Source organism: Agelaius phoeniceus, chromosome 6, assembly GCF_051311805.1.
Source record: "Agelaius phoeniceus isolate bAgePho1 chromosome 6, bAgePho1.hap1, whole genome shotgun sequence".
Classification (NCBI taxonomy): domain Eukaryota; kingdom Metazoa; phylum Chordata; class Aves; order Passeriformes; family Icteridae; genus Agelaius; species Agelaius phoeniceus.
The window spans coordinates 54,035,074-54,061,364 of record NC_135270.1 but is presented as its reverse complement, the minus strand read 5'-3'; the positions used below and the strand labels follow the sequence as shown (position 1 = coordinate 54,061,364).

General features: G+C 46.9%; 1 protein-coding gene across 1 annotated transcript; it reads left to right on the top strand.

Annotated features, from left to right (window-relative positions):
* The first annotated feature begins 794 nt into the window (after positions 1-794).
* Positions 795-25,793, top strand: LOC129122124 (exocyst complex component 3-like protein 2). Its single transcript, XM_077180730.1, has 12 exons — positions 795-1,243; positions 2,575-3,169; positions 4,815-4,920; positions 8,497-8,571; positions 10,753-10,853; positions 11,847-11,939; positions 13,239-13,371; positions 14,317-14,427; positions 16,187-16,342; positions 19,333-19,454; positions 20,940-21,125; positions 23,044-25,793. Exons 1-11 carry the CDS (start codon positions 958-960, stop codon positions 21,118-21,120), a joined length of 1,959 nt encoding a protein of 652 aa, XP_077036845.1. The 5' UTR covers positions 795-957; the 3' UTR covers positions 21,121-21,125; positions 23,044-25,793.
* The last annotated feature ends 498 nt before the right edge of the window (positions 25,794-26,291 follow it).

Sequence of the window (26,291 nt, the reverse complement as noted above, 5' to 3'; positions counted from 1 at the left end):
CTTAAAAAATCTATTTTAAATGCAAGCTCCTGGATTTAAAGGATACTTTCTGTGGAGGAATTTTTTCTGTGGTTTATGGTCAGAACCTTAAGCAGCCTAATATGGACTTCATGCTAAGCAGAAAATCTCCTCCTTTTTCTTCACTTGTGGATATTGGCTGGTGAACAAATCCATATGTGTGCATACATGTATGGACACACACACACACACACACACACACACATATATTCTGGATCACTGCAATGTTATGCCATTTATATCCATGTGTGTGTTTATAAATTTAAAATAATACATAATAGTGTACATAGTTGCTGGCATATTGCACATTCCAGAAGGCTGAGGTTGCTCTTATCTCCTCTAAATGGTGTTATTAGAACATGGAAACCAACACCCATTCTCTGGGCCTTTACATCCCTGGTGGCTCACACTAGGCTTGCTGGGAGGTGAGGGAAAACTTGGCTCCAAACCCAGATGTGATCTCCCTGCCAAAGGAAAACTCAGGTGCAGCCTGGGCATGCAGGGTGGGTGGAAAAGGATGTGTGCTTCATAAAAGTTGTTACTAATCAACTCCCTTAAACTGATAGGATTGTCATCAAGATAACTGGCAGTGCAGGGATATTTTAATCGTTTAGAAAATGCCAAAAATCCCCCTGGCTTTCCCCCAGTGGTTGTGGTTAGATTATGTATGAGGTTTTTGACATTATTTACCCAGAAGAGGGAAGGATTACATAAGAGGCTGGAAGCCTATAAAAGTGTCCTCACTTGGCACAGACAGGAACCAGGTTAGACTTTTTCAAAGGCAGCTGAAGCCTGTAGCGGTGCAGAAAAAAAGAAGAAGAAGAAGAGAGAACTTCTCTGGGAGATAGACACTAAGATTACTTTGCATAGAACTATTTCTCATGTTTTCTTCTGGTAGTATTCCCAGCTGGACAGAGAGCACCTGAGTCTGCTTGGATCATGCAGAAGAGAAAGCATTCCTGGGCAGCCTTTGTGGGAGGAGGCAACAAGAAGGGGGAGAAAATGGCTGGGGAAAATGCAAGAATACTGCCCAAGGCCACACATGAGGAGAGAAAGAAGCAGGAGGCAAAAAGGAAAGGGAAATTGAAAACCTTGGCAGGCAAATTGCTGAAGACTGTGGTTGGTGGGAAGGAAACAGTGGAGAAGGCTGGTGCTGAGGATGTGGCAGGGAATTTGCTGAAGAGGCCAAGCAGTAGGAAAGGAGAGGAGAGAGGGACGCCTGCAGGTAACCTTGAAGTTATCTCTGGGTCCAGGCCTGGATCTTCTCTGCCCCTCCCATCCCACAGGCTCTTGTTTTTCATCAGCTTCTGGATTAGGTGCTTTCCACTCTCCTCTTCTCCATCCTTCACCTGAATTCTTGTCCCTTCTGACACTTGCTACTCTGGGCAGTTCTGTACTTCACTTTTTATTTGCTTCACAAATGTTTCTCTTTACTGTTCTTATTTTTATCTCTGCAAATACTCCTGATGTGTCTTGTGAGAAAGATGATGTATGTGTGACTGACACCCCAGCCATGTGACTGTGCTGTTCCTCCACAGATGGGAGGGGGAGGTGGGCTGCACACAGGCTGGTTGTGCCAATTAAACATTTCCCTTGTGTTGTATCTATCGAGGCAGGATGGGTGCAGCTTGTAGGCCCCTCCTGAATAACTTGCCAATTGCTTTGCTGAACATCCTTGCATCAACCCTTCTCCATTTCATGTCATGTTCCTCCCTCCAGTCCTGTTTGATTTAATTCTTACTTCACATTTGAGACGTTTCCATAGAGGAAAGCAAGGAAGGATATAGGCAAAACATAGTGGAAGCTCATACTCCTTTCATTCTTCACTCTACATCCAAAGTTGTATCCTGAATTATTTAAGTCCCGCTGCTTCTGGCTTTACTTAACTTTCCCTACATTCTCATCAAGTTCGATTTGTCCTCTGGGCTCTGCTCCAGATACCTTTGGCAAACCTTAACCCTTCATTGCTCAACCTTGTAATCTGTAAAACACACGGAAAAAGCCCTGCAGCTCTGTCCATCTGTTGTGAGAGTACATTTAACTCTTGTTGGTTGACTGGATGTGCTAGGTAAGATATATTGGAAACAAGCAGCACTGAAATCTTCCTTCCAGGGGAGCTTTCAGCACTTTGGTCCTGCCAGGGTTTCTGTGGAGGAGGCAGAGAATTCCTTGCAGGCTTGGCTTTCAGCTGTTGGCTTGTTCAGATGTCCTTTCTTTAATGTTTTTCTTCTGGACAGAAGGTACATTTCTTATGGAAAGATTGTATTTAATGAACCTTCATTGCTCACATGAGGAGGTCTCTGGAATGATGGCAGAAAGCTGCAGACTTCTTCAGGCTTGGTTAACCTGGAGGAGAAAGGATGAAAGAAATTTAGAAACAAAAGGTGCTTGCCCTGAGGAAACTGAGAGGTGATAGTGCTAGACCTTAAGTGGGCTGATCTTGAGTAGATCCTGAGGAATTCTGGAATCTAGATATAAACTAGATACTTCATAACTTGGATATTCAAGTGATGGTCCTATAGACCTATAGCAAGTTGTGTTCTTATTCTGTTGCAGAGGAAACCATCTGCAGATTCATTGAGCAAGGAAAATTTTTGGAAGCTTGTGATCAAATTTATAATCTGGAGCATTCTGGAAATGATGGTATGGGAAAGTCTGAATCACTTTATGCACTGCTGGCTGAACGAATGTGGACTGTAGTGGGAGAAGCACTCAGTGGAAGTGACAGGATGCTCCTGGAGCCGTTGCAGTCAGTGGGGGAATCACTGAAGTGGGAGAAGCAGAAGGAAGCAGAGCGGCTTGGCAATGGCCTAGAGACAGATTCTGTTTCCACCTGGAGCCCAAACTTCTGGAGAAAAGATCTGGAGGAAAAGCTAATGCAGTACATGACAGCCCAGATTCCCCTGTTTGCTTCCTCTACTAACACAGATGAGGCTGCACTAAAGCAGCACCTGAGTCACCTGGAAGGGACGTTTCTCCCCAGCCTGGAGCACAGCAGTGATGTCTTCAGGGAAGCAGGACTGCTCGTCACCTATGCCCACTGCTGTCATGCCTCCTTGTGTTCTCACCTTGCCACACTTACTGACAGCAACAGTTTCAGCTTCAGCCAGAGCCTTCTAATTTATGGATGGATCATTAAAATGTACAAAAGGTATGTCTGAAGGGCTTCTTTTCCTGCATTTTTTTATAGCTCGATTTTTGTTTCTGAGAACAGTCACTGCTTCCTGATAACGCAGTGATGATCAGGACTCTTGCTGAGTTTAGGTTTGTCCACTGTCTCTTTTATCTTCTGTGCTCTCAGAACCAGAGCCTTTTTTCATTGCAGTACTGCCTCTTTCTAAATCCTTAATACCAGATTCAGGGGTTTACCAGAGGTGGGCAGGTATTTTTCTGCTGGACTGCTGTTGGAAATGCACAGTTTTCTGCTTTATTAAACAATTTCTTTCCTCGCATCAAGCCTTTTTTAACAAGGTCCCTAATACTCTAATTACCCCAGAGTAATTTTCCCTGGCCTTTATGTCAGCATGGTGCTCTATGGATTTCTCTTGTTCTGCCCTTGGTTCTCCCACTGCTTTATCTGGCTTGTAGTTTTCCCAGTTGTTTCTGTATTTCCTTCATTAGTGCTCAGATCACAGGAAAAACGCGTAACAGATCATTAAATTCCTGCCCAAGTCTGAGGAAACAGATATGGCTTTCCCTCTGAAGAGTGGCACATCTGGGGCCCTTTGGCCCAATGTGAATTCAAAGCCTATGGGTGTCATCAAAGCCTGAAATTTTCTTGTGATTTCTTTTTTCATGGTGGATGAGGTGTTTGATTCCCTGTGTCTGTGTTTAATTGCTACTCAGCAGCTCCAATCTTCTTATGCCTAATAGTTCTCAGCCTTTTTGGATTATTTGATTGCTTTCATCCAAGTCCACAGCTTCTCTGGTCCTTCTATTAATTACACTTATAAACTCTTGATTAGCTCATTAGCAGTTTATCGGGTGGTCTCTTCCCCTGGCCAGCTCCTGAAGGAGGGAAGCTGTGTGGTGGGTACACACTGGCTATCATCAAGTACATGTTGGATGTGGGCAGGAGGCATCCCTTTTACTGCTTTTTTTAAAAATGGTAAAACTTTGGAGTAATGGATTTATTAAATATTGAAAAATTTATTAAAGTGGAGGTGAAAAATAATGTAATTTAATTATATAAAGAAAAGTTGAATATAGGAAAAAATGTGTTATATAAATGCAGAATCCCTTCAAGAAAAAAACCCCAAACAAATAAGACAGTGACTCTATTAGTCAGGTGGTAGTAAAAAAAATAGAAACGAGAAGAACAGAGATGCCAGATTTCAGCATTTGATTTTTCCTCTCTCTAAATACAATTACAACCTCTGTGAAAGCTCATGCATAGATGCAGTTGTCTTGGTATATAGCTGCTTCTTATTCCATTCAGAAAGAGTAGGTGACACTTGCAAAGTGAGCATCCATGCAAGTGTGCTTGGGAGACTCTCCCAAGCTTAAGAAGGAATTGAGCAGCAGCAGTGAGGGAAGGGGAGAGGGGAACAACAAGCAAAACCCGTAACTTGGGCAGCAAATGTAGGAAGAAGGAAAAGAAACAGCACAAAAGAAAAGCTGGCAAGAGACCATTGTGAAGATGATCTACTGTGCTGTGGCTGCCCAAGCTTGGCAAACGCTGCTGGGTTCTTGCAGGGCAGCCTGTTAGTTTGGTGTGAGGCTGTGGTGCCAGGCAGGCGATGCCGTGCGCCCGCGGGAAGCTGCCCCTCTGGCTGAGCTCTTGTTTCTGTACACAGAGGCAGCCAGGCCTGTGAGAGACCCGGGCACAGCCTTTCCCTTGGTGCACAGTGCCTCGTGTGGATCCTTTTGAAGACTGAGGAAAAGTTACTTGCAATTGCAAGGGTAAGAACTCAGTTTTACCCCCATCTGCCGGTTTTATTCCCGTGGTGATAAATTAAGGGGTGCCCGTGTTAAACAGCCAGCCCTGCTCAGGCATGTGTGGGTCCCAAGGTCTCCATCTTGACCGAGTTTCATTGCAGAGCCCAGGTGTGAAGATCCATGATTGCCTGCAACCAAAGGGAGGCTGCCTTGCCCTTGTTCCTTAGCAAGGAAATGCTTGGGGCATTTGCAAATCTCTCTTCATCCCATTTCTGTATATTCTGAGAGCTGCAATCTGCTCTGCTCAGAAGCCCTTTTATCTGGAAGAAAGGGAGACCAGGGGTGAAACCCACTTCCTTATTGAAGGCCATTTCAAAATGTTATTCATCTTCTCTCCAGCTGTTAATGATCCCATCGTGTGCAAAGCTGGGTTTTTTTTACAGCCCCTTTGCCTCAGCTGTGCAGGATATTGAGGCTGCTCAGTTTGCCTCCGTGTGGACCCCTCACAGTCCTCTCCAGCCTGTTGGACTGACACTGCTGGTGTTAGAGCAAAGATTATTTCCAGAGCTCAGCACAAGAAAATGTGCAGCTGGTGCCCACCCAGCAGCCCTCCACAGAGAATCCTGTCTTGTGATCCCACAGGTGACCCCAGCCCTGAGGCTGCAGCATCTCTTTCTTTTCTCAGCAAAGTTCCCTCTTTGAAGAATTCTGTTGAGACATGTGGAATACAAATGAAGCAGGGAAGATGTGTTGTGGCAATGGGGAGTTCCAGAGGAAACCACGTTATTTGGAAAACTCAGCAGGGCCTCTTTTATTCAGCTAAAGCTGAAACACAACAGCAGGAGTTACCACACTCAGCTCTCCTGCTTTCCATTTCCACCAGCCCCTGGGGAGCAGAGGAGGGGAAATTCCACAGCAAACTGCTGAATCATCCCTGGGAAAGTACTCTAAATTGCACAGATTTTCCTCAAGAATTATTCCCTGAAGAACAAGAAGGTAGTCACAAACATGCAAGTAGAAGTGCCAGCTGGTGACAATATGCTTAAAGCCTACTGCTTTCAGTGTTTAAGTATCTTTATGGGCTGTTTTTAATCATTACATTACCCTGGGGAAGACCATGTGTTCTCAAGCTCTTTTTTAGCATTTGTTTCAATGAAGGAAGTGACTTAACTCAGGGTAGTGCCACTGAGGTTATCCAAGAGCAAGTCCCTGAGTCATTGACAAGCCCTCAAAGATGCTGAGTAACAGTGATGGGAAATTTAACTTTTTTTTTTAGTTCCCTCTAATGAAATAGCTGAAGAATGCTTTTGCTTAAATGTGGGCTTTCTGTTTTCCTCATACACCATGTGCTAAGCAGGCTCACCTCAATCTGGTTATGAGCTTTTGTGCCATGCTGCCCTGAGTTTTCATGCCACCTTGGATCCTGAAGCATCCCAGCTCTATGTGGTGCTGAGTTGTACAGAAAGAACAGAGCTGGAAGTGCTGGACAGTGCAGCACAGCATTGCCCCAGCTCACTTCAGACCTGGCCAGCTTGGGAACAGCTCCAGATTCAAGCTAATGAGCTTAAGTGGTCATAAGCTGACTCCATATGGAAAAATTATGGATGTCTCTTCAGCTCAGTGGCACAGCTTATAAAACCTGCTTTATCCCTCTATTTCTGCTTCTAGGGTAATTCAGCCCTTCATTATGCTAATATACAGGCAGTTGTTATTGAACAAATATCCTGCTGTTATCTCTTAACAATTGTCACATGTTATTGTGCCTAAATCACATGGTGTGTACTTTGCCACTTCAATGGATGACTAAAATTTCAGAATGAGAAATCCTGACCAGAATAAGCTGTGGTCTGCTTTGCTTAGGAATACCTGGCTTATCATTGGGTGTGGCAGCCTGATACCTGTGCAAACTAAAAGCACTTTAAACAGAAATGAGTGCTGAGAACTGGGAGCACATCTGAAGGTGCTGAACCCCAGAGGCCATGTGGGGTTCAGAACCACTTTGAAACTCCAGTGTGGGGAACTCAGTCAGCTCTGCATGCAGGCAGCACTCCTGTCAATCTGGACACACCTGGGGCAGGGGAGCTTTGTGCCTTTGAGGTTACAAAGCTGGTGACTGAAAATGCTGTTGCCATCAATTGGGTTGCCAGTCTGTCACCTCTGCCCTTGCTGTACTGGGGAATTTGACAAGGGTGCAAGGCAGACCTTCAAGCATGGTGCCAGGGCTCATTCTCATGCTCATTCACACTGACCTGCAAAGGATCACTTGGCTCTGTGTCTTCTCCACACCATCCCTCTATTTTTTCAAATGGACAGAAGGAGGACTGAGAAGTTCGTGTTCTGCAGTCAGCACAGGTGTACTGACCATCCATGGATATGAAGCCTTGTAAGATTTTGGTCAGACAGGAGGAAACAGGAGGTAAACAGGGCCTGTTTATTACAGCAGGAGTTTTGATCCCCTCCACACTGGAGCTTTGGTGCCTGATGTGCTGGTATCACTACAAGAGCTACAGACAAGCAGGCTGTTTCTAATGCAGACACATAATCTGATCCAAAACAACTAAGTGCTGTCCTCAACAAGTTATTAACTGCCTTGCAGTTCCTCACTAAGCCATGCTTTGTCCCATTGTGGGGGGCAGGCTTGAAGTGTTTGTGCAGCTCAGCAGGGATGTGCTATCTCAGCACATAGTGTTCACACATTTGCTCACAGTCAGGTGATGGCACTTGTGAGGAAAGAAATTTTTCTGGGTTGTTTACAACTGCTTGTTTGTCTTTGATTAACACTTTTCAGTGAATATGGGAGAGCAGTTGTTTTGAATATACTTTTGATGAAATTCTTCAGCTGACAGCCACAAATTTCCTAATTCATCAGGCAGAAAAGAACAAAGACCAAAATGGGAGACCAGACTTTATATTCCTTGGAGGAAGATTCAGAAATGAAAGAATAAATAAGCAAGCCAAACTTTTGAGTTTAAAGCTTCTATAAAGGTCAGATCATGTTTTAAGCAACAAGCCCTTTCTCTGCAGTGCTAGTTTTGTTTTTACAGCCATTCAAACTAGCACAAGCCAGCCAAGTCTTGGGAAATTTCCCATCGTGCAGCCTCATGGGGCCCATCTCACCATGACAGTAGCTCTAAACACTAAGCCTGCTCCTCTTTGCACTCACAAGTCCCTGGCTCAAGGAAGGGAATGGTTTTAATTAATGCTGGCTGGTTTCTCTGGATGCTGGTTGGAGAGAGGAAGGGTGGAAAATCTCAGCTACAGTAGCTGGCAGCATGGAGATGTCTCTAAGCATTGTTTTGCTGTGTGGGCGCCTTCATTTGAGCTAAGCTAACTAGGGAAGACTGTAGATAACCCAAGCTGACACTGGGATGAAAGAAAGCTGCAAATCGTTTAAACTCAAACAAACAATGTAGAACAAAACAGAAAAATGTTATTAGGTCAGCTGGAAAATAGCCAGGCTTTGGGTTAAAAGAGACAGCCAAAAAAAATGGAGGCAGAAATTCATCTACTCCAAATGGATAATGAGAGGCTGGGAAACCTAACACAGTATGAATGCCATTGTATCTTAACTGAACTTTTTAATTTCCTTTTATCATTTAGAAGGAAGTGAGGAAAGCACTGAAAGAAGCCTTTGATATTGGGAAACCCCCTTGGGCAGATGCTGCAGTCATTGAGGTAACCTGGGGGGAACTGAAAAGCTCCCAGTCTTTGGGACAGCCTTGTTTTTGCACACAAGCACGTGGGTATTTGGCAAGACCCAGTTTTGCATGTCTCAGTCTAAGCTCAGTGTGTTAAAAGCCTGCAAGCTGGCTGCCATACTTAAGCTGTGTCTGTTTGCTCCCAAACCTGTTTTTGCCCTGGACATACATAAAGAAAAAATACCCCCTTACTAAACTAAGGATCAGCCTGAGCTGATTCAAGCTGAAGCTGCATTTTCATACATGCTCCTGGATCTTTATGTAACCTTTGAAAGTGGTGGTGTGTGTTACCCAGCCTGCTCAGTGTGAGCTCTGCAGAGCACTTTTATAAAAGCAGGGAGAGCTGCTGAGCCATGGCAGGGCCCCTTGGCTGGCAGTGCAAACTGCAGGCAGGCTGCTCCTGCTCATCCCTGCTGGGACTGCTGCCCTGGCAGGTCAGGCAGTGCAGGGGGGCTGCAGAGCACAGCACAGGGCTCCAAGGGCACTGCAGGAGCACACCTGAGGAGCACACATAAAATAAGCCACCCCAAAGTGTCAGAAAACCTGCTGACACACTGCAGGAGCACACCCTGCTGACTTGTGAGCAGCGGTACTGTGGGCAGAGGGGGTGTGGATCATGACCTGCAGAAGGATTAAGTAAATCCTGGAGTTTATATGTGGGTTTAAGTGATGCTGGAGATCAGGGGCATGGCTGTGGGCTCTCATGACTGTATCTTTATTCTCTGCTTCCACCACCCCAGTGGCAGCCCTGTTTCAGGCCATGAGAGAGGGAAGTAGCTCCATGGTCCTTTGGGGTGGCAGACAACCTCAAGCACTGGAAGCACTGCAGATCAGCAGCAGCTGGTTTTTGCTTTAGCTGGCAAGCACTGGCTTTTCTGGCCCATCTCAGACCCAGGCACCAAATGCAGAGCTCATATCAGGGGCTGTTTCCTCCTTGCTTTGCCCTGTACCTGCTGGAGCCATGGAGCAGTGATGTGCCCAGTGATGTACCTGTGCTAGGGGGATGTTTAGCTATCAAGATGGTTTTTTTCCTGCTCCTGGCTCACAGTGGAAAGTTTTCTAACAGGAACTAGGACAAAGCATGGTTTGAATCCCATAGTCCTCATATTTGTAACATCTGGCCATGCTTCAGCATGACTGGATTCACTCTGTTGTGTATGCAACTGACAGGTTTGAATGCTCTGGGGTGGGTGATGGAAAAGCCTGGATTAATAGGAAAGCCTTATGAAATTACCACCTCCTCAATTTTCTCAGGCTGACACTTAAACTTCAGATAGAAAATGATCAAGGTGTCATGGAAACTTATCATCTGTGGTTTTCTGACACTTTGGGGCGGCTTATTTTATCCAGCCCCTTTGGGTGAGCTTTTGCATCTGTTATGAGCAGTGGAAAAACCCATTCATGATGTGAGTCACCCTTTGTCTCTGGCTGACAAGCACTGTGAGGGCACAGCATATGGGTCCATCTGTCTCCTTTTATCCATCTGGCTCTCCTCCCCTTGCAAGCTTTTGTTCCCACAGAACAACTAATGGGCAGCATTAAGTTGCCACCTGCTCAAGCCTGCCCGATGTGGGGTGAATTTTGAGCTGCCTGGCACAGCCTACCTCCTGCAGACACCTGGGCCACCCAGCTGGGCTCAGTGGGGTGTGCTGTGGGGTTTAACACACAGAGCTGGGTCAGGTGGGAGGGGTGGTGGCTGGGAAGGTGACACCTGCCCTCTGCAGGCATGCCATGCAGAGACCATGGCAGAGGTGCAGGGCACACAGACACGTCTGCATAACCTTCTTTTTAGTGGCTGCATCCAAATTTATCTGTGAGGGTGAGTCAGGTAGAAGCACAGATGCTCCTGCAGATGGCAGGTGTGTGTATGAGCTGAGCTGCCAGGCTGGATGTGGCCAGCAAAGAACATCTGCAGGGACAGGCTTTTACCCAAGCTGACCACAACAAAACCAGTGGTAGCAAAGGTGTAGGGTTAGGCATTACAATAAGGCTGATAAAAAATACATTTATTTCCATGAGGACTCTCAAAACTGAGGCAGAAGTTGGTTCCTAGGGCAGAGGGATTTGCTGCAGGGTGAGCAGTGGGATGTTTTCCTGTTCACTGCATAGGGAACAAATGACTTTGGCCAGTTCTCCTCTCACACATTGAAATCCACAGATAATAACAGAGAAGACAGAGGCTGCCAGGCGAGTCAGCGAGAGCCTGGGTGAGAAGGTGGAAGCTGAGTGCCTGGAGGAGTGCCTGAGGTTCCTGGAGAGGTAGGAAGGATGCTGTTTTCCTCCTTGGTATCATTCTTATGCTCAAAAGAAAGAAATCCTGATGAAGCAGCTGGTGGTGCTGTGTTCACCTGGATCTTGACGGCTGTTTCCCATGAAGCTGTTACCGGAGAGACAGCACTTCACTGCTGTTTGTGTGCTCAGTATTTGTTGTTGGACTAAAGCTGAGGGAACAAAGTGCATCTGGAGTAGCTGGGACAGGATAAAGCCTTTGGGGGAGATCTGGAGAGGCTCAGACCTTAAACACACCTGGGAAGAGGGGCAGCCAAGTGTCCAGTGCTCAGGCCTGGCCCTTCCTGACGTGGCTGTGCATCCCAGGCACAGTGCTTTCTGCTGGCTCTGTGGCAGGCTGGGGAGCTCTGCTCTGTCCTAGTTCTCATAGCAGAATGAATGTCTTCTCATCTGGCCTCTCACCACTTCCTCTGGCTCCCTTCATCTGCTTTCTGTTCTTGGGTATTTCTCTCCCCCTGTATCCCCTGCAGCAGAAAATGCCAGGACTCCTGGTTTAGGTAGTATTTCAGATGGAGATTTGATTTAAGATCCTTGGCCCTCCCCATGATGAGAGGAAAGAAATTCCTATAAAATGGGGTTGTGCAGAAGCCCTTTGTGAGACTGACAAAGCAGTTCAGAGACCTTGTGGGTTATTCATACACACTGAGACTTTGTTCTGCAGCTTTATCAGCAAAGCCTGAGCTGCTTCCCAGAAGGAAGTGTTGCAAATCAACCTCTCAACCTCCTGGTCCCTGGCAAAGGTACCCAGGCAGCTCCAGGGCTCTCCCTTCTGTTTTTTGTGTTTGTCTTCCCCATCAGCTGGGTAGGACAGAGACTTTGTCTCTGTTGTAGATCCCACTTGGGGGACTGAAAATGTGAGATGAAAAGACAAATAATCACACAGTATTTCCTCAGTGTGCTGTTGATGTTAGATGTGTTATGGAGCACAACAGATTAAAGGTACTTCTTCCTGTTTTAATTTAGCTATGAAGATGAAGTAAGAAGTTTTATCCAGCTTGACGGCTGCTCACAGATCTACAGCAGCTTACGAATCCTGGAGAGTTGCTGCCTTCTCAGGTTAGAGAACAGGGCCTCATGACATGGGGAGCAAAACGAGTTTTCTGCTGGTCTGATCTCCTTCTGACTCTGGTATGAGGCTAACCTTGCCTCCAGCTGGGTATGGACATCCAACCCTGTGCACACCAGCCTTTAAACATGGAGGAAGCCAGCTGCTGTCAGCAACACTCCTGCAGAGCTGCCCTGGCTGCCCCAGCAAGAGGGAGGCTGAGATGGGGGCTGTGGCTGTGGCCAGGGTTACAGGGCTGTACTGCCACTTTCTGCCTGCTCCCAGGCCCTGCAGGTGCAGGGGTTGCAGCCATCTCCCCCTTCCTGCACTGAGCAGGAGGCAGCAGTGCTGTGTCATGTGTGGGGACACCATCCTGGCTAACCCCATGGTGGGTTGTGATATCCTTCCTTTCCCTGGCCTGATCGTCCTCCAGGAGGAAAGCTGCATAAAGGTTATGCTGAGATGTGTGTGCTACTGCACTTGGTAGGTGCAATCCTAAGTGCCTTGCTGAATGAAACCCCAAGGAACATGCCAGGCTTTCCCTGGGGTTGCTAGGAAGGAGGGAAGCAGTAAAGCACAGAAGGGTGGAGGAGGATGTTTGCACCTACAAGCTAATTTCAGAAGCACTTGCAGCAGCGGAGAAAACAAGGTTGCTTCTCTTCTTCCTGTGTAAAGTTATCCAGGGATCTCTGGAGTCAGCAAAATGCCAAAATCCAACATATGCACAGTGATTACTTGACATCAGAGCCTTGTGTTGAGCCTAGGTAACTGCTTTGTTTGTTGTATTTGCATGTTGCTGATGCTGGATCCTAGACTGAATACTTATGAGTCTCTTTTATGTAATCCTTCACAGCTTTACTGAGAATGAAGTTGTGCACTGAGCCTTTCCAGAATGTAGGATGTCTGGTTTCAAGCTGGTGATAATTTTAACCAGGATTTGCTGACTGGAAGACTGTTCTGATGGAAGATAATTGTTTGTCTTGTATTTGTAGATTGTCAAAGGCACATGGGATGCTCACCCAGACTCTGTTTGTCAAGGATGTTTCATGCTTGCTCATTTTTGAAAATACTAGAATTTTTATTGACCTGATCTCACTAGTGATGGGTACAAGTGGCATTTGCACGTTGTGCCCTTGTGTCAGTGTCTTAATGAGCACACAAATTCAGATCACTGAGCTAGCTTTGGACCTGAGCATGTGTCCATTCAATGACCCAGGCAGCTGTGTTGGTTACAGTAGAAAGAGCTTTGATCTGAGAGAATAGCATGATTTGATCTGATCAATACTTTCCATATTTATTTTTTTAAACAGAACTGTCTGGCATAAGCTAACGTACATTTGCAGTGTCAGCACTGAGCAGAATGGTAAGGTGAATGGATTCCTACACAGGATGGAAGATGACATTATGGAGCATTTTCTGCAGACCATCACTTCTAAAGTCAAGGTATGGAAGACCCATTTTAATTCTGGCTATTTACAGACCATATGGCTGGCGTGCACTTCCCTCTCATGTCCTGATTTGGAAAAGGTGAAGCCATAGTTTGGCCTTCAAGCCTGGTATTCTCCTCTGCCTTGTCAGAATCTGTATGTGGACAGCTTCACATTTTCCAGTTTTGGGACCCCAGTTTCACTGTTTGTAGTGTTTGCTGTTGTGCTGCCCAGAGCCCAAAAAGCTGAATTTCATCTGGTAACCATTAATTCCCAGCAGCTGGGCATCTTCCCAGGACAGTGATAACTCACAGAGCCCAGGGCTTTGTTGGGCAATCAGGATGTAGAGAAGGCTGACCAGAAATGTGTCCCTCCCTTGAGATAAAGTCCCCTCCCTTCACACTTTCTGTTATCAGTCTGTTAGCTCAGGCACTGTTCAGCCTTGTGTCTGGAAAACACAGAATTCCAGGCTCCTGACAGTGTGTGATCCTGTGCATTTCCCTGGGAAGCTCCCCTGAGCATCTCCAGCTTCATTGCACAGGCTCCCTTGGGCACGCTGGAGGCAGCAAAAGGAAAATGACGGGAGAAACTCCGGCTACACCGCACAGTTTTGGTCTCAGAGCTCATTGCCAGCCTGTCCCATGGGCCCACACATCTGTGTGGGAACTGGGGATGATCCTGACAGAGCACCAGCAACCCTGGGTGGGGGACAGGAGGCCAAGGGCCCAGGTTTTCAGTCTTCCAGGTTTGGGCTTAAGAACTTAGTACATCCTTCCTGAGTTGGAATTGTTTCTTTCTTTCATGTTTTGATTTTCTTTGAAATAAAAACACAGGATGCTGCAGTTGGTGGGGAAGTCTGTTTCCAAGAGCAGAAAGAGCAAAGACACAATAATCTGTGTCTGTTGTTTGTTTGGTGTCTCTACATGTTCACCCTTTGACTCTGTCTCTTTCTTTTCCTCAGGGAACACTGAAGGACCACTTCAAAAAGTGTGACAGTGGTTTTGACCACATCCTTGAATCCTTAAAGCAAAACTTTTTGACCTTTGGGAAGAAAAAAACAGATATATATGAGGTAAGAAATAAGTAAGAAAGTGAGAACAATATGTTACTCAGGAAATCATCCTACAAGAAAGATGGAGAGGGATTTTTTCCAAGGGCATGTAGTAAAAGGACAAGGGGGAATGGAACTAAAAGAGAATAGGTTTAGATTAGATTTTAGGAGGAAGTTCTTTGCTGTGGGAGTGTGGAGGTGCTGGCAGAAGTTGCCCAGAGAAGCTGAGGATGCCCCATTTCTGGAAGTGTTGAAGGCCATGTTGGATGGAGTCCTGAACAACCTGTTCTGGTGGAAGGTGTCCCTGCCCATGGCAGGGGATTTTGAACTAGATTATCTTTAAGGTATCTTCCAACCCAAACCATTCTGCTTTGTGAAATCACTAAAACTAGTAATTGAACCTTTGGATGGCACAGTACTAGAAAATTAATCTAAACTGCAGTTTTCTCTGTTGTCAAATGGGCTTTTAAGTATCTGGTGGTCTCAGTCCAGTACCTCTGTCCACCAGGGTTGGGTAGTGACAGCTGGGACCTTCCTGTAATTTCAGCAGAGAAACCAACAAGTGAAGAAATGTGGAAACTGAATGTACCTCCCAAATACAGAGGGGAATCTTGGGCTCCCTCCTCTCCTACCATTGCCCCAGTATCATAATATTGGAAATTTTCTCAGCTTCTAATGTGTTTCAACCTTATTTGTAAGGACTATTGATCCCTTTGATGTAGAGTGGCTACAGAGGGGTGAAAAGTCCAAATTCTTAAAGGGCACAGTGTCTCATGCAGAGTAATTGGCAAACAACCTCACAAAGTACCCAAGTTTTTTCACCTTTACAGTGGCCTAAACAACTTTTATAGGATCTTACAGCACCCTTGAGTCTATCTCTTCAGCAATGAGGTTGGTACCTGGGGAATCCTCTCTTTTGTGCAGGCTGGATTTGCTGCTGCTACATGTGCCATGTGTCCTCCTAAGCATGGGACTCCCAGGTCTGCAGTCTCTTTGTCAGTGATGATTTTAATTAACATTTTGCAATATGGAAAAAGTAATGGAAGAGAAAAAAGTAGGATCTATTCTGCTGTTGTTCAAAGCCTGTCACTGGACATTATGTCACATTAGTGCTGGGGCAAGAAGCAGCTCAGTGGTGAAACTCTGTGCCAGAGCTCTCTGTCTCTTGCTTTGTCTGTTTTGGACAGAGCTGGGGATTTCCTGTACCTTTGGACTGCAGCCTAACCCTGCTCTGATTTCAATTGCTAACAAAATGTGGTTTCTGTGCAGCAACCCCCAGCAGAAACACTCCCTGTCCCTGTCAGGCACTGCATGGCCTCTGCTCTGGGGTTCCTCAGCTGGTACTGGGAGCTAAGAAGGAGTTGCCCAGGTGACTTCTCTGTGCCCAGCCACAACTGTGTGCCCAAGGGCCCTGTGTCAGGTGTAGATGCTCGAGGGAGGCTGCATCTGGCTTTGTCTGCAGCCCAAGCTCTCCCCAGGTGATAATTTGTTAGCCAAGCCAAGTGTTGCTGCAGCTCTGGAGTGTGAGTGACCTCTGGCTCAGCTAACTGGTCCCATTGCTTTTGATTTGATGTCTCCACACTTGCCATCAAGCTTTGTGATCCACATGCAGCTTGGAGATAGTTCAAGTGTTGGATCAAGCATTTTAAATGAATATTTAAGCAAAGAAATGGGCCAGCCATCTGCATGGGCAGAATATCTGCCTTCTACCCTGGTACAGGTGTGGCTGAGCCTTGCTCAGTGCAGGGAAGTTAATCTGGGTATCTTTGCTCTGGAACAGGCCCTGGTCAAGGCTGTCATTGCCATCATTATTACAGAATACATGCAGGCCCTCCTGACCACTCCCAGGAAAACATCTGCTATGCAGAGGAGGAGGATTGTCAACAAGATAGAAGAAGATCATAGGATGATGCAAACCATCTTTAAAGAGTGCTTAGTAAGTCTTTGATATGGTTACAGTTTTGCTCTTTGTCATCAAGAACAATACCAGCAGAGGAAGAGACTCTGAAGACTGCAAAAAAGCTTAAGAATTTTTACCACAGGGGTATCAAGCTTCACTGAAATGACATTCAGATATGCTGACAGCTCTTCTGATCTGTCAGAAGCTGTTAGCTCATGGTTTTGAAATGTATGACTGGAAGATGCAAGTTTTGCACTGCTGCCACTGACACAAGAATGAGGTGTGCTCCTCTGAGCTGCTGAGACAGCTCCAAAGCTGCCAGCTCCCCCCATCAGGCCTCTGGTACCTGGCATGGGGTGGCAGTGCTTACCCTGGAGCCTCTGGAGTGATGAAGCAAACAGGCTGCTCCACACCTCCACCTGCTCTGTGCATTGCCCTGTAAGGCTGCTCCTCCCTGGGCATGGGGTGTGCACTGCCACCCCTCCATCCAGCCTCCTCCCTCCCCACAGGCCCTTCCCAGCCCCTCAGAGCTGGGATGATGGCTGCCTCAGCCTTTTCCCTGTGCTCTGGCATTTCCTCATGGCAAAAACATGCTGATGCTGTTGTGGTTGCTGATGGCTGTGGGAAGGAACGAGTCTTCCTGCAGGGCTAAACACCTCACACCATTAGGAGGTGAAGGCACATTGCAGAATATTGGGTGTAAAAACAGAGCCACACCTCTGAAGAAAACTTGTGCAGAAGTGCTGGTTCTGATTTGCAGAAACAGCTTCAGAAGCTTTAGAAAGTCTCACCTCATAATCTGGTGTAATTGGCAGTGCTGCACACAGCATCTGTGGGTGCCACCAGGCTGTCACATGAGTTCCTGGGTTACCCAAGGGCCAGGACTGCCCTGGCAGCAGTGTCCCCTCCTTCAGCTGGTGCAGTTGGAGAATCACTGCCATGCAATGTCCCTGGCATGGCTCATTAGCAGATGCAGGCTGAGAGTGCCCAGGCATGGTGCTCCACAAGGGGCTGGGCTGAGCAGCACAGCAGTGGTTGCAAAGTCAGTCTGGTAACAGGACTCAGATGTGACAGCATATAAACCCCCTTGGCTGCACTGGTTTTAATGATTTCACAAATGCTGAGTCATTCTCACAACTTGTCTATTTAAGTGCTAGGGACTGAAAATCTATTTTCTCACAGATGAGTCCCTGCAAGCCATATGTCAGCAATCCTTACCTTGTCCAATGAATAAAATTAAATAGAAATGATCGTCTGTAGGCTTCTCTAAAATCCTCTCAGACCCATTATAATTAATGCATTAGATTCATGGCAGAAAGCTGGGAGCTGCCAGTGCTTTTAGCTGAAGACCCACCTCTCTTGGAGTGATCGATCACAGATGAATAAATGCTTTCAGCAGTTGAGACATGGGGAATAGCAGGAAGGATCTCTAATCTGAACTTTGAAGTTTACCAGAATTGCTGTGCTCAGCATCAGCTTTGGATGTAACGTGCATGGAACAGTGCAAAGGAAATAGAGGAAATCTAATTATCTGTTAAAACCCTACATTGAGCTTGGGTGAAAAAGAGCTGCATCTGGTTAGAACGTTTTTCCCAGTGTCCTCAGTGTGTGCACTTTCTGACTTGATGTGAGAGCACTGAAAGCCTTGGAGGTGAAATGCACAGGAGATTTGCAGGGGACAGCCTGCTCCTCAGTCATGAGGCTCACGGTTCTGCATGCCAAATATCAACTCTGCTGCAGACTGAATTTATCATGCAGTTGTTGCACAGGCTGCACCTGCTCCCTGCCCTGCTCTGCCCTCTCTCTGGGCTCTTCCTTTCCCTCTGCTCTCAAAACACATTAGGAAATACCTTGCTTCTCTCCTAAGAGCAGTACGTGTCAAAGGCACTTAAACACTGCTGACAAAGCACCTCTTTTTTTTTCCTTTAGACTGCAGGCTGTTTACCTCTGACCTTGCCTGCCTATGCAGTGCTTAACTAAATCTGACGCCTTCAAATTAATTAGCATTTTGTAATAGTGAGCTTGCCAAGTATGAAGCTGTACAGTACCAGTGCCTCAGGAGCTGAGTACAGCTTGTGCACTGAGCAGAGCTAGACATGCTGTGTGCCTGCACTGCAGGGAGAGAGGGGGAAGGCTGTCTTCAAATATTATTATTATTTTTAATTTATGTTCATTGCAGAGGAGCTGCATGGAGAATGTGACCAGCTGTTTCTAATGCCCCCTGCAGATCAGGGGAACCTGGGCTTCTCCTGCCCCAGTTTGGCAGCCTGTTCTCCAGGTTTGCTTTGTCACAGTCTCTGTTGACGTGGTGGCATCAATAATTCAGGGAAGCAATTAAATTGCATTACTGCACTGATGAAAAATGTGAGCAAGACCTGAAGCTCTCTTCCTGGTGGTTCATCTGCATTCTGTTTCTCCAGCTCTGCTAAAAATGCTGTATGTTTTTTGATGAGACTTTTTTCTCCTGTATGCTCCAGATTAGAGGGAGATCATTGTGTGCAACACCTACCAACCATGTCATGTTTTCTACACTGTCCAGCCCTGTTTCCCACTTTTTTCTATTAGAGGATCTGTGTTCTCTCATCCTCTCCCTAAGGTTGCTTTTCTGTCCCTGGGCTTGCTTTGTGGAGGCAGAAATGCCAGCAGGTTTGGCCAACAAGGCTTGTTTTCACACAGATCAAGCACAGGGCTGTGCTTACCTCCAGAGGCAAACCACATCCCACGAGGTGAAATGGCCCTGAAAGGAAAGGCAGTTTAGGGACAAATGAGATACATTTGCCAGCTTTGCCAAAGGAAGTGCAGGAGGGGGTTCTGCACTGCTGAAGAAGCCACCCTGGAAGCAGTCTGTGGCTACTCCCCAGGTCCTTTTCTGTTATCCTGGGGTAAAATCAGATTTCTATACATGCACAGACACTCCTGCAAAGCTCCTAACCCACACAGAGAGATCCCCAGTCTGACATGAGTCCAGCTCTTAATGTGCTGTGCTGTTTCTCCTGCCCTGAACACAACATTGCTTTTCTCCCCAGGGTCCTGCAGCTGGTTCTCTCAAGGATCCCATAAAAGCAATTTTAGAGCTTGTTCAAACTTCTGATCCTGAGGGGATGAAGATAGCACTTCTGCCCATTCTAAAAGAATTTCCTGACCTCAGGTAATGTCTTTGATTGCTTTGACTTCTGTATTTTCTTACATGGTTACTTGAAACCAGAAGACCTACAGCAATATTAGTCCTGTGATACTTTTGCAGTGTGTTGGGCCAGGCACAGTGACCCTTTGAATGTACTCAGTGGAGTCTGGTTTATATCCTTGTCAGACATGAACTGCTGAAGTTGAGATGTCCTCCTGTAAAGGTGGAGGATGGATGAAATTGCTGTCAACAAAGCAGAAATGCTGTGGAAAAGTACTACCTTAATGCAGAATTTACAGGAACATATGTGTCAAATGTAGGTTTCAAGAACATCCTTAATTTGGGCATTTCATAACTTCCAAACACTTGGCTTTTGGCTTCAACACTTCACCATACCTTATATAACTATTTTCAGAAGTTTCTAGGTGTATTCAGCAGGAATATACACTTGTATTTCTTACAGAAAATTTAACAGAATTGAAACACAGGTTTTACTAGGAAGGAGAGATCTTGGATAACTGCATTTTTCCCAAAGGCTGTGGTTTACTGCATCTATGTTTTGTTCTGATGTGCTGTGCCTGTGTTTTTCCTACTAAACATGATTGCAGTGTAAAACTCTCTGTCACAGGATGCTCTGAAGGCCAAAAGTGTGAATACCTTCAAATGTGGGGCAGACAATTTGTGGCAGATAATTACTTCAGTGCTTATTCAACATGACAATCATCATATAAACCTGCAGCAAGGGAAGTCTCTAGACTTCTCTAGGAAGGACTGCTATAGGCAAAGAAAAAAAAAATAAAAAGAAAGACAAAGAGATTATGTTATGCTTCATCTGGTTTCTTACTTCTTTTTTACTTTACTACTTTTGAAGATGCTGTTGAGCTAAAAAGCTGCTTATCTGATACAGCATAGCAATGATATACATATATATATATGTATATACATAGTATAGGAAGTGGGCATAGAAAGTTCTGAGAGGACCCAGACCTCAGAGGAGGTCATCCTGGTGTGAGTGGATGCACTGTTGCTGACTAAAATAGATTTCTCTGTTTCAAACTGTTTGGCTTGGATAAATTTGCCTTATATCCAATACAGTATTTCCCTGCTGAGGGGAACAGTGCTCTGTAGAACACAAATCCTGTAACCTTCCAGATGAACAAGAATTGGCTCCATTTGAGGGAAGAAAAGATATAAAAAATGCCTCCAAATGGTCAAATGTAGAGTTATCTGAATCCTATTATGATAGATACAGGTCTTTTTCTAGGAATAACCTAAACTGAACATTTTCAATACTTCAGAGGGATGCTGTGGGCTCTGGGCTTGGGACCCATGAGCTAAGCCCTGTCCCACACAGCTCTTGGGATATGGCCTCCCCCTTCGATAGCCAGAGGGTGTCAAAAAGCAGCTTCCAATCTTTGGTCTGGTCCAGCAAAACTCAGGGATAGGAAAAAAATGTTTGGGTTTTTTTCTTGGCTCATTCACTTACTGTCCTCTTGTCCTTTTGGAAAGGAAGGAACATCTGAGTGCAGTGCTGGACATCAAAGATTCGCTCAGCCGAGAAGACAGAGCTGCTCTCTTGAAGGCATTTCATGATAATTGCAGGGAATCGGAAACAGAAGCAAATTTGCTTTTTGCAGATATAGAAGTAAAACCTAGAAAATGTGGACTCTGTGGCTGCCTCTGCTGTTAGCAAAGGTGGGTGTGTGTGAGTGTGTTTGTGTGTAAGGTGTACCTGCCCAGGCACACTTCTTAGAGGGAGGTGGAGCCGTAGCCTCACCTCCCCAGGGCCCTCATTGCTCCATGCACTGGCTCTACTTCCCTTTCTCTCCTGCAGGCTTCCACACCCTGCAGGATCGTGTTGGAGGCAGTGCAGGGTGCTGAATTCTTAGATGAGTGATTCAGGTTACAGCAGGGATAAAGGAGAAGACAGGGCTGGCTCTTCCTCCCCATCTTTCACTCCTGTCTGTGTGTCCCTGCAGCAAGGTCTCTCTGCAGCATCCCTTCCCTCCCAGCTCTTAGCCTGGGCACAGTCTCCCAGGCAGGTGCTGTTGCCTCCTACCAGGACAAGCCAAGGAGGAGCCTCTCTGTGATCCTCCTGCTTCTCTGGTGCCAAGGGGAGGGATATGTGAGCCCCACCACTGCCCCCTCCATGACAGCTACATTAATTAAACCAGGCTTGGCCCCATTTAGCTGAGTATGCTGTGCTGTGAGAGCCAGAGGCAAGTGTACCCACTGTGTACTGGCAGAAGCAGCAGCTGATGGCAGAAGGGAGGAGGGTTAAAAACAGAGGGATGACTGGCACTGCAAGGAGTTAAATCCAATGGTGAGAATTTCCAAGACTCATTTGGGGTACTTGCAGTCACCTTTCAGTCTCCCAAGAGAATCCTTCATAATCACAAATGGGTGTTTTGTTTTTTGTTTTTGTTTTTTTTTTTTTTGTGAGGGGAAGGGGGCCAAGGTGCAGCAGATTTCAAAGTTAAGCAGTTCCTCATGGATTTGAAATACTGCTTAGTAGAGAACATGCAGCTATTTTCTTTACTTTAAATAATTGATAACTTCTTGCTAGTCCAAAGTTATCCAGCTCCAGCTCAGAGGTAGAGAATTTTGTTTTATGTTGGCCAGGTCAGAGCCCTCAGCTATCAGAAATTATCCTGCTCAGTCAATAACTACAGATTGTCAGCAGTTACCTTCTGTTGCATAAGCTGACTAGACTGAGGTTGAGAAGCACAGTCCCTTTCCTCCTCCCCTCTCAGGTGTCACTATTTATTTATAGTTACCCATGTTAGCAGATCAGGGATGAGGTATGCAGGACTCTGCCCTCCAGGCACAGGCAGACAGCAGGCTGCCCTGGTAACAGGGAGAGAAAGTAATTAGAGAAACAATTAATAAGCAAAAAAGCTTCCCCTCCTAATGAAAACTGATTCTGATATAATAAACTGGCTGTCAGGCACCCATGTTTATACTCTGCTTTAAAGAAATTACCCATAGTGTCACTTTTGCTTTAGTAAAGGTATTGAGGAACAAGTTTTTAAAGCCTTGGTAAGTCCCTGAATCTCCTGTTTGCTGAAAGTCCTTGGGTAAATAGGCTCCCAAATCCCAGCAGACCCAGCTGACTCTGCAGTGTGGTGGACACACATGCCTAGCACAGTTTGGTGGCCTCACCCCAGTCCAGGGATATCAGTAAAGGTGAAATCAGTTATGGGATGTGCCACCTTCCTCCTTCCATGCCAGCCCTGTGATTTTGCTGCTATGCTCTGGGGTGTGACCTGTAGGCTCTCTGAGAACCAGCTGCTTCCTCCTAGCCAGAAACACATTTCTCCCTCCTGTATATGGAGGTGGCAGGACTTTGGAAAAGCACCGGTTTTGGTTGTTTCATGTTAGCACGAAATGTCCTTCCAGAAGAGGAGTGAGAAGGTTTGGCTGGGGAAAGCAGGCAGCAATGGGGGTGCTGCCCATGGATTGCTTAGCCCAGGAAGTGAGGATTTCAGCAGATAAGTGTGGATACAGCTTCATGCAAGAGTGTGCACAGGAGGGATGGCTCTGCTGTTTGACTCGTGCACATGTTCTGACGAGTGCTATTTAATTACCCAGCTTTTTTCTTGCCTTCCCTCAGGCCTGCTGGGAGAAACATGAGGCCTTGCTCTGCTGTGCCGGTGTCTGCAAACACAGCTCCTTGAAAGCTTCACATGCAGCTGGATGCATGGAGAAGCCTGTCAGCCATGGAAGACAAAATTTCTGCACTTTTGCAGGAAAACCATGAGGTTCAAATCCCAATCTTATATGTAAAGTCCAGGAGGAAGATGAATGGGATATGGTTGAAAGATATTTCTTCAAGATTTCCTAGAGACTGCCATTCAGCTGAGTCCTGGTGGTTATTCCCAGGATGTGGCAAGTGTGGAGGAGGGTTTCCCCTCACTGAATTCCTCTCTGTTTCCACCCCTTGTTCCATGAAATCTCCAATGGAACCAGGGACTGCTGCACCACATGCTGTCCCAGCATTGCAACCTCCTGATGGATCCAAGACCTCTGTTAGGGAATATTGCCTGGCTGATTGTGCTGGCAATGCCTGCAGGTCTGGGCACCTCAGTTTACCCCCCAAAGCCTGACCTGCACCAGGAGGGTGCAGAGAGAGCTGCCTCTTCCCTCCCTCATGAAGGCTGTGACCTGCTTTGGGGGCAGCCTGCCATGGTGAGGTGTGGGATGGGGAGCTCTTCCTGTGTGAGTTTTACAGCTCGCTCAGGAGCACAGTCTAGCATTAATTTTTATACTTCAGTTACTGGAAATTTCCTCTTGGAGACAGAGGAGAAAAGCTCATGGGGAGCAGGCTGTTTGTCCCAGCCTCTGGGCAAGGTCTCTGCTAATTTTCAGATGTAAATAGGCACTTCTGAAGGAAAAACACTGATTTTTCTTCCTGGTTATCTATGGACTGGTCACAGACCCCAAGTGGGATGTGCTTCAAGGCCCTCCTTTGCCACTGTGTGAATATAGGCCATTACTGCTCCTCTTTGACACCATAACCAAGCAAAAAACTCTACCTCAGATGTGCCAGTGCTTTTCTGAGCAGCCATCCCCCCTCGAATCTGCCACCCTCGCAAGGAGAAGGAAAATTTGAGCATAACCTGTCAATGTGTGTAGCAGGGGACATGTCATGCCCTGGTACCCTGAGAAGTGCAGACCCAGCTGGGTGCTGCCATATTCTGCAGTGCTGTGCCATCACCCCAGGGACACAGGTGCCCCATCCCAGAGCCCTCAGTGCAGATGGGGTCCTGGAAATGAACCAGGGCAGGTTTGTAATTGTCATTAGCTTTGTTCCTGGTGCAGTGCTGAGTGCGGGGTGAGTGTCAGAGGAGAAGGAAGAAACAGGTTACTCCATCTCCAGGGAGTCCTCTGTGTGCTTTCAGGGCACCAGGAGACCTTGGCTCTGTTACACTTCATCCCTCATGTCACTGAAGGGCAGTGAGAGCATCCCATGGCCTGCCTGCCCTTCCTGACTGCCTGGCTGCTCAAAAGGCCAGTGCTGGTGTCTCTAACATTTCATAGCTGTCCATTGTGGCTGCAGTGAGAGCTCCCCTTGGGATGTGGGAAGGCTGGGGAATCTGGGGGAGCTGCAGCCTGGCTGGGTGGGCATGGGTTGGGCTGCAGGGCTGGATAAGCACCTGCCTTCTGAAGGCTGTCAGCCCTGCCAGGCACTGTGGGCCAGTCACCCTCCCCTCCTGCTGAACTGCACATTTTTTCAGGGAAGGGATGTCAGACCTGGATGACAGACCCTATTGTGATGGCAGGGTCAGGGTCAGCCTCTGCCAATGGGAATTTCAACCAACAAGCCTTCCAGAGAAAATAAATAAAACTCTCTCTGACATTTCCATCACTGTTGGGCTAAAAATAATCCTTCAGCATGTGGACAGCTCTGGCCATGCACATGTCGATGTCGATGTGTGTCTGTGCTGTTTGACATCTGCAGCCACACAAGGGTGTGTTCTGCTTGGAATCAGCAGCTGGGAGCCCTGAGGGGCACCAGGCTTGCCATTGCTGTGTGCAGATCAATGAGGTTTGTGGCAGCAAGTTTTTGCACCATGTGTGAAAACATCCACTCATTGAGAGACCAAATAAAGACTTGAGTTTGTCCATGAGGTTTAATGAAGTTTTTCAGAGCCAGAGGGCCCAGGGGTGTTGGCTGGGGATGATGGGGAAAGGCAGGCTGGTGTGGAGGAAGATGGTGTGGGAGGGATGTCCTTGGGTACCCACAAGTCACCTGTGGAGAGCAGATGGTGTGTGGGGAGGCTCCCTGGAGGGGAGGCAGTGGCAAGGGGATGCTGGGTCACTCCCTAGGACTGCCTGAGGTGATCAGGGAGGGGAGGAGAGGCTGCAGGGAAGGAGGATGAGAGATTTGCCTTGTTTGATGGAATGGATGAGGGATTTTAACCCACTTGATTGTGTGACCTGAACTTCCCAAGTGATCCAGCCTCCTCCTTTCTAGCTTTCACCCTAAGCTGGGGTTAAAGCGCTTGTGTGGGATTTGTGCCACTCTCTGAAGAGGGCTGGGAAGCAGGGTCACACTCAGGATTCTCCTGTAGGATTATCTTGTGGCCTTGGGATGTGGGCAGGGACAGCCCTGCCATTGCCACCTGCCTGCCAGCACCACCATGGAGCTGTGCTATGCATCTCCCACTTGGCCTTTCTTCCAGTGACTCCACCTCTGTGAGCAGGGTAGCATCACTCAGAGGCTCCCTGCACAAAGTCTCTCTCCCACTCCCTTTTCATTTAAGGTTTCACTGGGATCCCCTTGGCACAAGGGCTGTACCACTGCCATGCTCACCCATCACCCAGACACAGCAAGCTTGGGATGTGGGCAGGAAGGAGTGACAAGCTGCTCTGGCTCTTTTGGAAGCTGTGCTCCATCACCTCTCCAGCCCTGCTCTGGGCAGAAGGGCTCTGTGATGAGCAATGATTTGTCACCTGAGTGCCCCAAGCTGCTGGGGGCCAGGGCTTGCCTGGCTGCTTTGAAGTGTTGCTACAGAGCCTCACCAGTATTCCCCTCATTTGAGCTGCCATTTCTGAGGGTCACCTTCAGGCTTGATGCTGAGGACAGTGGAAAGCAGATGCTCCTTAATTATGCTGCAAGGTCTGAGGAAAGACCTGACATTTGCTGAGGTGCTGCCTGTTCTTCCCTGGTTTGTTTAGTGGCTTTGCCAAGGATGTGACACGGAATGGAGGGCTTGATAGCGAAAACCACAGGTAACACTCTGGGACATGCTGAGCTCTGTTGGATATCAACTGTGCATGAGGAGAATCAATCTCTAAAACTGTGAGGCCTTAGAGAAGGCAAACCTTCTGATTGCAAAATTATATAGTAAATTGTGT